The 15,125-nt window shown below is 39.6% G+C and overlaps 1 protein-coding gene across 3 annotated transcripts in view; it reads right to left on the bottom strand.

Annotated features, from left to right (window-relative positions):
* The window catches only part of TRIO (trio Rho guanine nucleotide exchange factor), a 249,121-nt gene that overhangs the window by 144,870 nt on the left and 89,126 nt on the right, over positions 1 to 15,125 (bottom strand). For all 3 annotated transcript variants that reach the window (XM_083821948.1, XM_083821946.1, XM_083821947.1), the window contains exons 7-9: positions 9,536 to 9,727; positions 6,008 to 6,139; positions 1,934 to 2,164 (exon numbers count right to left, since the gene is read on the bottom strand). In XM_083821948.1, the coding sequence (XP_083678074.1) occupies positions 1,934 to 2,164; positions 6,008 to 6,139; positions 9,536 to 9,727 (555 nt within the window). The remainder of the gene's footprint in view (positions 1 to 1,933; positions 2,165 to 6,007; positions 6,140 to 9,535; positions 9,728 to 15,125) is intronic.

Genomic DNA, 15,125 nt, shown 5'->3' with positions numbered 1-15,125 from the left:
AAAGGGTTATTTGCCAGCTTTAAAGAAACAAGCAGTCTCAGAGCGAAGTCTTTCACCCAGAGCCATGAATTAGGATGTAGAAGAAAATGAGAATTTCATATAAACATTTTATGACTCCCAAGATAATAAAAGCAAAGAGTAGGATCAGCACAGTAAGGCTCACTGTAGCATTTAATAAACACCCCAGGAAACAAACTGCCTGCAGCCTAACCTACAGGCTTGAAACCTGAATTACGCATCCTGCAAATAACCACAGGAGGCCACTTGGCCTTGGTAGGTCCTCCCCGGACTGAATTCAGAGTAGATGAGCAAGTTTCAGGGCCCAATCCACGCTTGTTGAGACTAGGCTACAGCTGAGAGGATATACTTTTTTCCGTATGAGAAACAAACTACTATTTTAATTTCTGAAAATTCCTTCAGAATGAAGGCTGTTAAATGTAAGAGGTGATTTTGACAAGTCCACTTCCCTGACTATTCACATGCACGTACCAACATCAGACCCTCCAGACTAACTACTACTGATATAATAAACTTGATGAGGAGCCTCTAGGATTTATACAGTGGCATAAGAGTGGTTTCAGTCTGGTTCTCAGTGACTTTCCTGACATTCATAACATTAACTCTGCTTTCTTTTTCTTTTTTTTGGTCAGCTGACATTTTTCACACATTTCCACATTCTTTGTCACAGCTCACTGTTGAGAATTTGGAAAACTGCTTGCCTTTTGAATATTTGCCTTTTTAACACCAAAAAGTAACTAATTAACATTTTTAATAATTTTAAACTTAATGTTTAAGTATTCTTTAATCTTTTTTCTTTAACGTACAGGAAAAGATAGGCACTATGTATAGAAATCTGAGCAAACAAGATTGCTCACACACACCCTGCCCCCGCCTGATTTAAATCTTTGTCAATGACTGCAAATGGAAACCAGGCTATTTTCCTCCCAACTGCTTACACCCAACATTTTCTCGATGTAAGTACGTGAAACAGGTTAAGTACATGAAATTTGACTTAAAGTGCAACTAATCTGGAAGAAACAAGATTATTTTAACAGAACGTATGACTGGTTATCTAAAATTCACATTCAGAAGTTCCTGGTCTGTAAACACCTTTACACTGAAATGAAAGAACATGATCAGTAAGTATTGACCATATCTTTACTTTTTATAGAATAGATATCAAGAATACATTACTAGTATCTCTGTCAACTGCCATCGAAAATTTTCTGTTTATTAAAAATCCATTACTAAAGGAGGTTTTTTTTACAGCTTTACGTTTTTAAGCTAAAACCATGTCACACAGAGGTATTAATGTTTCTACTTAACTCCTAACTTTTATGAATGCCATAATAATAGCAAAAACATGGCAGCTAATAGCCATCAATTCAAGAACAGTGACAATGTCAGAAAGTAATCTTAGCTGTAATTATTCTACCTATTTAGCACAGTATGTTCAGGTTTAAAAAAAAAAGAACACCTGTAAAGTATCCCTGAGAATTTGAAACTAAAATCTTGTTACAGAATAATACAGTTAACTTATTGCATGTTACTACTACAACTCTTTTCTGACATCAAGTCCAGAATTTTACCTAGAATGTGAATACCAGCTTCCAGCACAAACTTAAAACAGCTTCTGTCTAGAATAAAAATCTTTGTCATCCTACCTGAATTCAAGTAAAAAAGAGAAGGTAATCTAAAAAAGGAAAGAAAATGAAGTGGAGCTAACTTATGAACATAATTTCTATCTGCAATAGCAAGTCTCCTCCCTTAACACACAGAACTTGGAATCAGTCAATCGATTCCACGGATATACTTGATTGTTGAATTAAAGAACATGGGGTCTAGCAATCAAACCCACCTGTCACTGAAACCAGCACCCAATCACAACCTGACAGAACAGAAATGCATTTAGAAAACATGAAGTAAAACCTACCTGTTGAACATCCTGTTGAAAAACACATAGCTGAAGCCGCTGGTGTAAGCGGACCTTTCGATGCTGCCAAATGTTTTCCAGTTGGCGCTGGTGGTGCAGTACTTCATGGATGACATCCAGAACGTGATGAACTGCTTTTGAGTAGTTGGCAGAAGCAGTGAGAGAATCGGAACTTCCAGGAGTCAACGGCCTCTGAAGTTTGTCAAGCAGTGACTTTCCATCTTGGCTCACCTGACCACCAGAAAGCACAAAGAATTACTTGTCTGCCAAAATCTTGCTACTCTACTATTTCATTTCCCCTGCTCCCTATTTTAGATTTAAGAACTCGGGGAGCAGTACAAAATCTTTATTACTATTCCAGGCGTGATTATGTGCAGCTGTTCTAAGAAAAAAAGAAAACACACAACTGCGTTTTTATATCCTTACCCTATGAAAGAAAATTTAAAGCAGCAGCACTCTTCTAAGTAACAGCCTGTCTTTCGATAAGAGTGCTTTTCCTTTACTGTGATCTTTTTTTTTTTTGAACAGTCAAATCTCACTATGAAGCTCTTTCAAGCTTCAGCACTCTCTCTCAACAATAAAGCACCAAAAATTATGCAATTGTCCAGAACTGTCTTTCCAGGATCATCTCTCTCTTTTATTTTGCTGTGAAGAGGAACAGGGAAGTTACTTTCTACGAGTTAATATTAATCTGACGAATGCATTTAGACCAACAGATATGGACTTAGGACACAGTTTCGTCTGACGTGATTTACAGCTTTTAGATTATTACTGATACTGGCAAGCCAAAGGCAAACTGCTGTTAAGACAAACTTAACCTGATCAAATTACTTAAAACCTTTCCATGTAGCACAATATATTATTTTCCAAAACGTGTCTAACTACTGAAGCTATAAGAATGTTAGTAATTTATAGTTATTGTCTTCTCTGATTCAAACCATGGCAAAAACATTTAGTTTCCATGCTAATTAAAAAGCAATAATCCTTCCTTATCTGGCCACTGTTGATGTTTAACACTTGCCAAGGCTGTTGAAAGCACTTTTCATTGCTGTTAGCTACTCCGTCAGTTTTAGCATGAAGCTCAGAGAACTATTACAGTTTGGTATCACTCAGCTACCTGTAAAAAACTCTCCTAATTGCTTGTCCAATAGGAAGGAAAATTCATCCAAAACCACAAGAGTGGGATGTGAACAACAGCCAGAATCTGTCAAATCAACACCATGTCACAAACAGAAAACTGGCCAAGGCTTTTTCCCAATGGCTATTTTCATCAGTTTTCACTAAATTTAGGCACAATTAAAGATTGCTGTTTAGTAGTCAAACAGTTCTGAAAGGAAGTTCTTTTCTAATAAATAGTTTGCAAGAGAGTTTATTTCTCATTTAAGCTTTTTCATTTCAGTGGTAGCTACGAATGCACAGAATGAAGCTCACTTGAAACAGTAGCTCTCATAAAGTCCAGTCAGGTACAAAAAAAGTGTAGTCCACAGTAGCTGCTATTATAGTAATGATTTTTATTCCCTTTCTATATCCAAAACCATTATCTAGAACAAGTCGTTCAAATATTTGAAGACAATAGACTTCAATTACCTATCAAGAGTCCATGAAATTTAGAAAAAAATATGTGAAAGCCCCTTGATCTGATTAGTTTATTAGCTTGACAAACAAATGACCATGCCTGTTTCCCCTTTGGATTAATACAGTGGGCCTTTCTTCCTTCCCAGGGCATAACTACCCTAAGATTTCAGCAAGATATATGTAACAACATTTAAGGCACAGCTATTGGATTTTCAAGCACACCAGTCATCTAGGATTACGAGCTTAGATAAATTACTTTTCTAGTAGTATACAGCAATTATCCTCAGTAAAACAAGACTCAGAGCTAGTCTTAAAACCATTTACTCTGTCTTCTACTTTGCAACCAAATTGTATTGTCAAGACACCACAATCCAAAAATGACTGTTATAATTTCCACACTGTTCCTTTCTCCCAACTGTTCATTCATCACAAAATGAAAGGAGATCTGTGCTGTAACAGAAATGAAGTCATACATGTAATAATAATAAGCGGTAGTTCTAAAATATCTTTACACAGAAAGGTAACTCCATCGATCTCCAAAAAAAGAATGCACATTTAAATAAGAGGAAATAAAACTTTCTGTCCAGAGGAACATGACTTGTACATACATATATGACTACTGTTTCTGCACAAATTCTGATATCTAAAGAATAAGCTATTCCTTTACCAGATGGGGAAAAGCAATAACCTAAAATCAGAAGAAAGATGCCTATGTCAAAAGCTACAGCTCTGAAACCCTAGATAAATTTTCGAAGTGTTTGTGAGCAATCCTATTATCTACCCATCTCATTTATTTTTATTATGCATCACCAGGAAATAAACAGCATTTACCATAGTAATCCACAGTACTTATTTACACTTAACAGCAGACTCCGATTCATTCACATCCCTGTTTAAAAACACACCAAAAAAGAACAAAACAACCAAACAAAAATCCCAATGTTTTAACTTCAATGCTTTACAATTATTCCAGAGAGCCCAAACCTTTTTATTCCTTGCTGCATTCTCATGGAGCATGCACCCCAGATTGCCTCGTCACACTCATCCACTACAAACATGCTACGTCTCTCTCTCTCACTCTCATTTTAAAACGGGATCCTCTCAATGAACAAAGGTTACAATAAAAAAATAAAAAGCTTTCCTAAAACACAAGTTCTCAAGAATGAGTTAAAACATGTAGCAAGATCACAAGTTTTATCACCAAAGGTGGTATCAGGGACAGGTATATCAGCATGTGTTTTACACGAGACAACAGCTCGTGAACTCTGGACATCTGACTAATGGTAATAAAGTTTACGCAGGCCCTAAGATGGCAGGCATGCAAAAAATCCAGTATACTAACAATATGGACTGATCATCAGCACTAACCTTACATTCCTTTACTGATAAATGAAACGTGACCACATTTAAGATTCAACTGCCCGTAACAGAGTTGATTCATCAGAAAGTAGTTTTGTCTTTTATGTCAAGTATAAATCGCAAACATTACTTCATTCCTACACCACTTCCTTTTAAAATGTGCAAACTGTGGCCTAAGCTGTCCTGTGTCCATGTCCTGTGTCAATAATTTTATACCATGATTTAATCAAATGCATATTTCCACGTAATTTGCAACAGAAACTGCTTTATTTGACTCAGATCAGTTCCATATAACACCAAAAATAGTTTTATTCTGTGATGCTGATAATTGGGTGAAAAAAAAGTAAGCAAAGCTCGAAGTAATACAAAAAATACCCGTGAGCTAATAATGAAGTCTATACCCATTTGATTTCTCTAAGCTAACTAAAGAACATGAGAGAACTCAAATTGAAGAAAAATGATGTATACGTCAGTCATTGTTTTTAGGACACCTTCAGAATAAGCATTTATGGTGCATTTACTAATAATACAAATGCTAAAAAGCATTCTCAAAAATACTCCAATATGTTGCAGGATCAAAGCAGCAGCATAGGATATACTAATCTTATGAAGGCTGGTTACAAAGGAATGTTGGCTCACTGAAGTGCCTTTAAGGTTGGCAAAACTAAGTATATAACTTCTGGTTTGTCAAATGATGTCCTCGGATGGTTAAACCTTTTTTGTCAGACAGTTTCACAGACTGATTTTCAAAACACACTTAAAGCAATCCATACCAACAGGATACTTTTCCAGCTTGTTTCCCTTCAAGCATTTTAATGACAGTATCATACTGCTATTAGAAGGTAGGAATACACAAATGTAAACTAAACATACTTAATAAACTACATGGATTGTTTGTACCATTGATTGATTGGTTTCATCTTGCCTTTAAATTTCTTTGAGAAGATTAAGAGGAAGACTTAAAATTTAACTTTAACTTTGAGTAATAGCAGCAAAATACAGTATAGTAAACTAGGGGGAAGAAGCCTGGCGTTTGAGTTTCCAGCTAACACATCATGCAACAGCCAATGCCATGACCCAACCTTAATATTACACCATATTATCAAGTCAGCAACCTGAGGAAACAAAGAAGACGCTTGCCTCAGAGTAAGCCAAGGTAATATGCTCATATATCCCTTGATGATGATGGATAGCATCTTCTAAATCTTGCAGTTCTGAGGGAAGTTCCACCTCTCCACAGGCTTTACACCATGAATCCACGTTGCTCATATACTGCAACAGAGAAGAGACATCCTACTTAATTTGGGGTTCTATCAATAAGTAAATATACTTTAGAAACACACAAAAGGACAAACATCTGTGTGACAGTCATTGAGAAGGCTCCTGTTAAGTGAAAACTCTTCAATGCATTTATTTCTGAACTGGCCAAAATTAAGATTATATTTGAACAGAAACAGATTTTCAAGCCTGATGATACTGTTGCTTCTAGGTATAGGTATATATACGGAACTCTTTCAGCCCTTCACAGACAGGCAGGCTTAATTACATGTTGGCAACCTTCAGCACCAATTAAACCGTTGGCAATGCTGATACTTCAAGTTTACTCTTGCTCCTTTTCTCAACTTTGCAGCTAAGAAAACTTTATTTCACTCTGCACCTACTGTTTCAGATGCATGAAAGGCAAAGATCTTGTCTACAAAAATTGGTAAAAACATGCTACAGACCCTCTTACCTGTCAACTCCCTGTTCAGATATTCACAGTACATTAATTAAGCCATTCCCTCACTTTTTTTAAAGCTTTAGAGAAAACAAAGTTACTTTGCACTTGTGCACACTCACATACACAGACTTAATGGTGAAAGCCAATTAATGGTTCACTGAAACACTTCCTAGCTGTCTTTTGTTGGAAAGAGTGTTAAGGAGGCAAAGCATGTTAAGAGCACAGTAAATTCACACCTTAGTCCCCACAGCACTAAGTTCTCCATACAGAGAAGCACTAAATCCATTTGGCAAGCTACTACAGTAGCAAGCATGTAAGGGATTTACAACTTAAGCGGGGGTCTCTTAGGACTAACACTGTACTTTGAGCACGCAGCTATGTCAGCATAGCTGCTCAAGTCAAACCTTGCAGGGGAAATTGAGGATACTGCGACAGAATCTCTTCTGCGGATAACTCAAGTTATCTCTGAAGCTTAAGCTGCCCTGACAGAACAGAAACTGTCATCACAGCTGTACGCACTTCAAAAGTTCTGTCAACTTATTTTTGACAGCTAGGGGGCATGAATTTTATACCCTTGTTATGCTAGGCAAAGAAAGAGGAAAAAAGAATCTGCTTTTTTCTAGGATTTTTCATAGCTGTTACACTTAGTATAGCCAAGCACGTGTGATAGCTTGTAAACTAAATTTTCTTCTCTTTGTGTGAAGTTCTATAGTCTCAGAAGCTTTAAGAAGCCAAAACATTTCTCTCATTACATGGATCTTAATTCCTGGGTCACACATAGTCTTTTGAGGAAAAGTAGTCTGCAGGCCACTTCTGGTACTCCATTATTGTTTGACTACAGGAAGAAAGGGTGGTGAAGTTTTTATTTCTTAGATACTTGCTTAATTCTCGTTTAATCAAGGGACAGTTTTAACAAATCTCTAACATTAAGCACTTAACATTAAACGAAGCTCCATGTAGGACCACAGAGCTGCATCTTTTGTACCAGTCAGCATGAACTGACAGCTGGGTGCAGTCTTCTCTGTGTCTGAGGAGGCAGTGACACTTACCTGTAGCTTGCAAAGGAACACATGCATTCAAGAAGGGTGTGTTATTTCTTTCGCTACTTATTTATTAATAATTTCTATGTAGGTCAAACATCACCAGTCTCTAAAGGGGTCATTCCTGTCACTCCAAACTCACTCTCCACTGTCAACAGCTACATCAAGGCCAGGTATCTTACAAAGCAACTATGACAATCCATCAGAGTTAATCATCAAGTGAAAACTGCAAAAAGTACAATTAAGGAGAGGAAGTAAATTAATCCCTGAACATACTGCAGTATTTTCTCTCATTCTTCTCTTTCCCCTTGTTTAGATTTACCTATGTGTTTAGTGCTGAAGAAAGGAACACCAACTAGTACCACAGTTGCCCACCAATTTTTTTGCACATGAAAAATGTACTCCCCTGACTTCTGATTAAAATCCATTTTTTACAAAAAAGGACGACACTTCAGTCAGAGTATACCTATCTGTTCATGTTTTACCATCTTTCTCCCATATGTAAGACCAATAATGCTTAAAAATTAACCTAAATAACGACAGCAATTAGAAGAGCATCAATGCTGATAAGCTATCATGATGTGTCTAACAAATGCTTCAAGCTGGTTGGTGACTTTTACAGCAGAACACAATTTCTTCCTCTTCTTTCTGTGCAACTTCTCTTTAAAACCTGCTAAAAATACTTATTATAGGGGCATTAGTTTATATACTTTACCTTAAGCTCTCTAAGATTAAACCAATGTCATCACTAACAATGACAGGCACTGTGTATTTGCATCTTAGTATGTTCACATTTCTAATTTCTGGGCATTTATAAATTGAATTTCTGTATGGTAGAAAACGAAAAAAAAAAAAAAACAACCTTCTTAAAATAATAAGGTGTGCTGCTTCTCTTGATTTCTCCAGTTATCATCAACTCCCAACTGGTCCATTCAATTATTCTAAATTAAAGTTATATCAGACATGAGACCTTTTCTTAGATCCAATCTAGCATTGCAAATGAAAGAAAAGTATCTATGGCAGCTGTACAGCATACCAGAGCTTCAGTCAGCCATAAGCATTCAAGAACCTCTGCCCTCCAAATTCACCAGAGACATACACAGTAGACAGTCTATAGTATCAATGGGTGACTCAACAGCACACGCATCACAACTCCTTCAGAACTGAATTCCCTTGAGGGGAAAAACATGCTTTCACCATCAAGACTATTAACTTGGAGATATTTATTCCTATTCCCCTATATATACCTCCTCTCTTGCAGTTACACATGGTTAATGACTTAATTAAAATAATTGGTATGGGCCTACAGCTAAATTTTTTGTTTAATTTAGGAGGAATCTCTTACGGGATACTAAGTAAACATCTCCCACCACAATTTCAGATTCAGAAGACTGTTAATTAACTTCTCAACTTTCAGGCCTGTTCAGCTTGGTTTTCTATAAGCAATTATTAGGAGTTAAATACTAACTGACTAATACTAGAACTGATTCGCGAACACTTCTCTCTCATTAGGGTGGAGGAGTGAAGTAAATAGAACAAGTGAATGATTTCTGGAAATAGAAAAGACATTATACTGACACTGATTACATTAAATGTTTTTCTTCCCTTCCTTCAACTCAAAAGCTTCATATAGTTAAGCTTTTATGTCTATTTCATTTTGACTCATGTATCTAATTTGGCTAAGATTTATCTCGCATTGGTGTTGGCGAGGCATTTTGGGGAGAATATAAGGGTAGCAGGCTGTCCTACAGAGAACAGGTTTCCATTGGAACATCAGCTGAAATGAATGATCTGGCTTTCTAACTGACCTTTTTAAACACTCCATTTACTTTTGATTTGGACAGAAGTACAACGGAATTCACCTTTCCAGCATGAAAACTTTTGTTGGCTCCCTCCACGTTCACTAACCTGTTCAGCTTTCTGATGGAAGATAGAGGACATATCCAGTAGTGTGCTACGTTCATCCAAGGCTGCAGCAAATGCTTTCCATTCTTGCTCCAACTGACTAGCGATCTGTTTTATTTGCTGTGAAGCGTAATGACCAGACTCAACCAGGCGATTTGCCACTGACATGATGCGGTTTATGTTTACATACACATTCTGTGGAGAAGACGAAGGGAAAAATTAGTTTGCAGACCACTTAAATATGTGAGTATACTTCTATAAAATTATCCTTTAATACAGCAATGCTTAGTAGACTGGTTTTACTTGACAAATTTGTGCATGCCTGATTTTGGAATCCAGGTGTATACTGTAGCAGCCTATTGGTATCACTGGTAAGAGAGAAGGACAACTTGAAAAGACTAGGAAGTCTCAATGATTAGCTTAAAGTTATATTATGTGAAGACCCATTATTACAACAAAGAGGAAAAGGAAAAGCTGACCATAGATGTTCAAGTCAACAAGACACTTAGACACACACAATACAGGAAATTCAAAGTATCATCAGCATGCATTTGATCTCTCAATGGTATGTATATGGGGAACAACATTCTAAAAACATTTACATCAACTTCTGAAAGTACTTCTACTTTTAAAGTAACAAAACACAGAACTCTGAGTTCTAAAGAGTTCAACATTTTTAGGTATGATTTTCCTGCCACTGTACTGCCTCAGATCTTAACACTGAAAACTAGACAAATAAGGTCATTGACCAGTAAGATTCCCTAGCATACGAGCACTATTAAATAATGGCTCTTAGTCACTGTAATTTTCTTTCCTTCCAACTCACATATGCATTTTGACCTGAAGTATCTAAAAGCTGTTCTTGATTGTGTATGAACAAACAGTATTTTTCAAAGGAAGCAAATAAGTGTTTCCGATTTCTCCAAAGCCAGAAACAAAAATAGCTTCACTAACAAAAAGTTTCTAGGTAGCTCCTTCAGAGCTACACGTACACAGTGCTGGGTTGACACTTCTTTTAACAGGGCTGACTCTCATATACCTGGAAGAAAGTTCTTAGAATCACAGCACTGCTGAAGCTGGCCATCTCCTCTGGAGATCATCTAGTTCAAACACCTGCTCAAAGCAGAGTCAATCAGAGCAGGTTGCTCAGCGCCATGTCCAGTGGACTTTTGAAAATCTCCATAGATGGAGACAACATAATCTCTCTGGGCAACCTGCTCTCGTGTTTAATCATGGAATGGGAAGGGAAGGGGGAAGGGGGAAAGGGGAAGGGGGAAGGGGGAAGGGGGAAGGGGGAAGGGGGAAGGGGGAAGGGGGAAGGGGGAAGGGGGAAGGGGGAAGGGGGAAGGGGGAAGGGGGAAGGGGGAAGGGGGAAGGGGGAAGGGGGAAGGGGGAAGGGGGAAGGGGGAAGGGGGAAGGGGGAAGGGGGAAGGGGGAAGGGGGAAGGGGGAAGGGGGAAGGGAAGGGAAGCGGGAAGGGAAGCGGGAAGGGAAGCGGGAAGGGAAAGGAAGCGGGAAGGGAAGGGAAGGGAAGCGGGAAGGGAAGGGAAAGGAAGCGGGAAGGGAAAGGAAGGGAAAGGAAGCGGGAAGGGAAGGGAAAGGAAGTGGGAAGGGAAGGGAAGGGAAGGGAAGCGGGAAGGGAAGGGAAGCGGGAAGGGAAGGGAAAGGAAGCGGGAAGGGAAGGGAAGGGAAGGGAAGCTTTTTACTTATGTTTAAAGGGAATTCATTGTATTTCAGCTTGTACTCATTGCCTCTTGTTCTGTCATTGGCTACCATGCTGAAAAGTCTGGTTCTGTGTTCTTTACTCCCTCTCATCAGGTATTTAAAAAACCTTCTGAGTATTCTCTTATCTCTGGAAACCAATCCCAGCTCTCTCAGATCTTCCTTGTCCACTAGATGCCTCAAACCCGTAATCATCTCTGTGGCCCTTTGCTGGACTTCATCATGGGTTGGTCAGCATGCTGGCAAAGATACTTTTGCTCCACATAGTCAGGTAGCAGCCTTGAAAGGGTCCCATGGTTGTAGAAGCCAAACCCTGCTGCAAACACCAGCTGTGTAACCAACTGTTGACCTGCAGCTGTTGACCTGCTCCTTCTCAAGTCCTACTTTCTCACCATCAGGATTGAGGAGAACAACATCTGGGCCCCCAAGCCCTTGACCATTGCCCCTAGAGCCAGGCAGTCACGTTCGATACTTTCCAGGTCACCCTGGCAGTATCACCGGTGCTCACATGGAAGAGCAGCAGGGGGTAATAGTCTGAGGGCTGGACAAGCTTTGTCATTCTTTCTGCAACATCCCAAATCCAAGTCCCCAGCAAGAAGCACACTTCCATAGACAGTAAGTCAGGTTTGCAGATGGGGTGCTCTGTCCCCTACAGTGAGAGCAACCCCCGTTGCTCTCACTCACCACTTCCTTTTGGTGCTCCTGTGCGGCTCAACCTCAGCCAGCACAGATGTTTCATTTGACACAGCTCCTGGCTCCTCGTCAGCTATGAGGTCAGTGAACCGATTCTACAGCTGCAAATCTTGAGGTGGAGCAGGAACCTTCCTCCCTGTGCCAGAAGCCATTACCATCCAACCTGTAACATCACGGGAACTCCCATTTCCCAAAATAACAGGCACAGACTCCGCCTGAGCCTCCCTTCAGTGCAATTAACAGCTTGGACTCTTCAAGCTGCAGAGTCATGGAAAAGATCTGGTCAATCTCTTACTATCTCTGATGCTCTGCAAGTCTGCTGACCTCCTCCTGCAGCTCCTTCACTTGGCAACACAGCTCCTTAATAACTGCACACCTCCCGTGAGCAAGGAAACCACCTCCGGCTGCCCCAGCCTTGGCAAGAGGCCGCAGGCACTCCCTGCAGCCTCAGACCTGCATCTTCCTTTTGGAGCTCCCACAGGATAGAGGCCCCTGTGGCACATCACCGCTGCTGAGGACATGGGTGCTGTTCTGAGCACAGTTGCTGGTCCTTTCTGTGATCTGCAGTGCGAATTGCAGTTGGCTGCTTCCGTTAACAACTCATTGTTGCCTATATCCTAAAAATTTACACGAGCCCAAACTGCCAAACACTATCAGAAACAATGGTTGGGCAGGAAAAGAAATCATTATCTCAACATTCTTTAAGGAAATGTTTTCCCTCCTGTCTGTGCAGTGCTTTCTGAAATTCCAGTAGGCAAGAAGCGGCACAGAGCAGTTAGCTACTTGTCAGCAGCCGCACCGCAACTTGCCCTGGTCAAGGGTTGGGTAACACAGCATCATGAGCCAAGGGAGACAGAACAATGCAGACAAGAACCAACTGCAACAACTCTCAGTAAAGGCCACAAATCAACAATGACAGAGGAACAAAACCCAAAATTTCTTGAAAACTGTATTGTTATTGTACTGCGGATAGATTTGTTGGGCAGCTTGTGCTGAAATCTACATTTACTCCTACCAGTAAAAGAGGTCGGGGGAGCACTGGACTGGGGACACCCAACACCACGTAGACCGAGGTGGAACCACTACTTGCTGGCACTGAGCTGCTGCCCGGGGCCTGACACAGACTGGCAGGAGCGAGTGTCGCAGTTCCCGCAGGCTTCACTCTGCTGACTGAGTGGTAATTGGCACGGGTCTCTGTTAGTTGTATGGGTATGTGTACATATGCAAGGGTGGGCATAAAGTTCTCCTGGCAGCTTGTACCTCAGTTGGTCCACTTAAACTGGACGCAGAAGTGTTACGTTGTCTTTCTTCCCTGCACAATACTACCTTTTCATTGCTATCTCTCATGCCTATGCTTTCCTCTTAAGCACACCTGAACAACCATAGGAGAACAGAACTGTTATTTCCAACAAATTGTAGAAGACTCGAGAGCACTTGCACCTGTTAAAGTGTAAGTAGCATAAATGCTAGACTGCTAAATGAATCCAGAAAACCAGGACATGGACAACGGCATGACAAAACGTGTCAAAAGAGAATAGCATGAAGACTGTATTAGACTGCCACTTGAACTACCTATGTATTGTAATAAAAGAATTTTGGAAATTCTGGGATGTTGGTTCGATATGAGGGACAGGGCACCAAAAATAGGTAGCTAAGTACATCAAAACCAAGCTGTGGTTAAAATGCATTCAGCTTCCCGTGGCAATCTGGCTTCACAAACGTGGAATACCCCCTGTAGTAGTATGAATATGAATTAATCTACTGACAGTTGAACACTTTCCAAGCTATGCATACCACGTTCCTTTCCTCAAAAAATCATGTAATAATCTCAACAACTTTTTCTGCTATCATATCCTGTACTAACTGACATATCTACTAAACATTTAAATTCCAGTATTTCAGAATGCAATGATCCAGAAGAGCCAGATTTAGTTAACGAGGAAAAAGAACTTCAAACAGCAATTCACTACAATTGGAATGTCCAACTAATCCTTGAAGATTTACAAATATTATTCCATTGTCTAAAGGGACAGGCAGGTTTATTGTCCTTATTATATAACAAATACAAATTTTGTGCACTGCTTCAGCAGCACCATTCCAAGCAATCTTCCACTCATTCCTTTGGTTCCAGGAACTGACTTGTTGTTATTCATTGTGCGGATTTACATCCTCATTTCAGCTAAAGAAACAACAGCTATCAGGTAGTAACTGTTAAAGACTTTTTTAGACATCTTATTTATATCATGTGAATCTGCACAAGGCAACTGCAGCTTCTAAATACTCACCAGCTGTCTAAAAAGCAAAATGCTAAAGCAGTACTTCATTTCTTTCATTGTATTACACATGACCAACGTAGCAAAACTAAAAAGGGAACATCTCAACTTACAGCATTACAGTGTGTATAGTAAGTACATTAATGTATGTGGTACAATTATTTTCTCTCACAATACCCTTTAGCCAGAAGCTGAAAAGACACCTTATAATATCTGGAAAGCTTCTCAGCACAGAGTTATTCCCTACAAGGCGACATGATTAGTAGCCTACCACAAGCTGCAGTGCACTGTCATTCTTTGCTGCATGCCTGAAAAGCGAGTACACTGAAAAATATAGGTGACAGCCTGCCAGCTTGACTGAACTTCGATTGTACTTAATACAAAACATAGCTGGCAGATGCCCTGAAGGCTTTATTTTATTTCCTGATTTTCCTAGACCCATTTATAAAATGTTTGTTTAGTGCTAAGATTCCTAACACGATTTTTCCGACACAAAGAATATTAAGCATCCAGCATTAAAAAGAACCACCCCAGTGACATGGCCCATAAGCATCATAACTGGCACCTCTATAATATACTGCAGTGAGTTATAAGCTAATCATCTGCAATGAAAATATTTTAGCACTGTTCTAGCAACGGAATTTCCAATTCATCTGCCACTTCAGCACAGAAGTGGCAACTAAGGTGAGGTATAGCATTAATGTATGAAGTAACACCCACTTTAATGATTTAAATGTTTTGTAAACCCCCCTCTTCTATACTCTCTCTTGCAGCAACAGTAAAGGGAGCTGCAGAACAAGCACAAGTCACTTTGTCTCTTGCCTTGAACAAAAATAAAATCAGCAACACACAGACTACAATTGAGGAAATAGTTAACGCGTTCTTCAGCTATGTGGTTCCTTAAAA

Source organism: Anser anser, assembly GCF_964211835.1.
Source record: "Anser anser genome assembly, chromosome: 2".
NCBI classification, from domain to species: Eukaryota; Metazoa; Chordata; class Aves; order Anseriformes; family Anatidae; genus Anser; species Anser anser.
The sequence above is the reverse complement of the archived record's forward strand: the minus strand, read 5'-3'. Positions and strand labels throughout refer to the sequence as shown.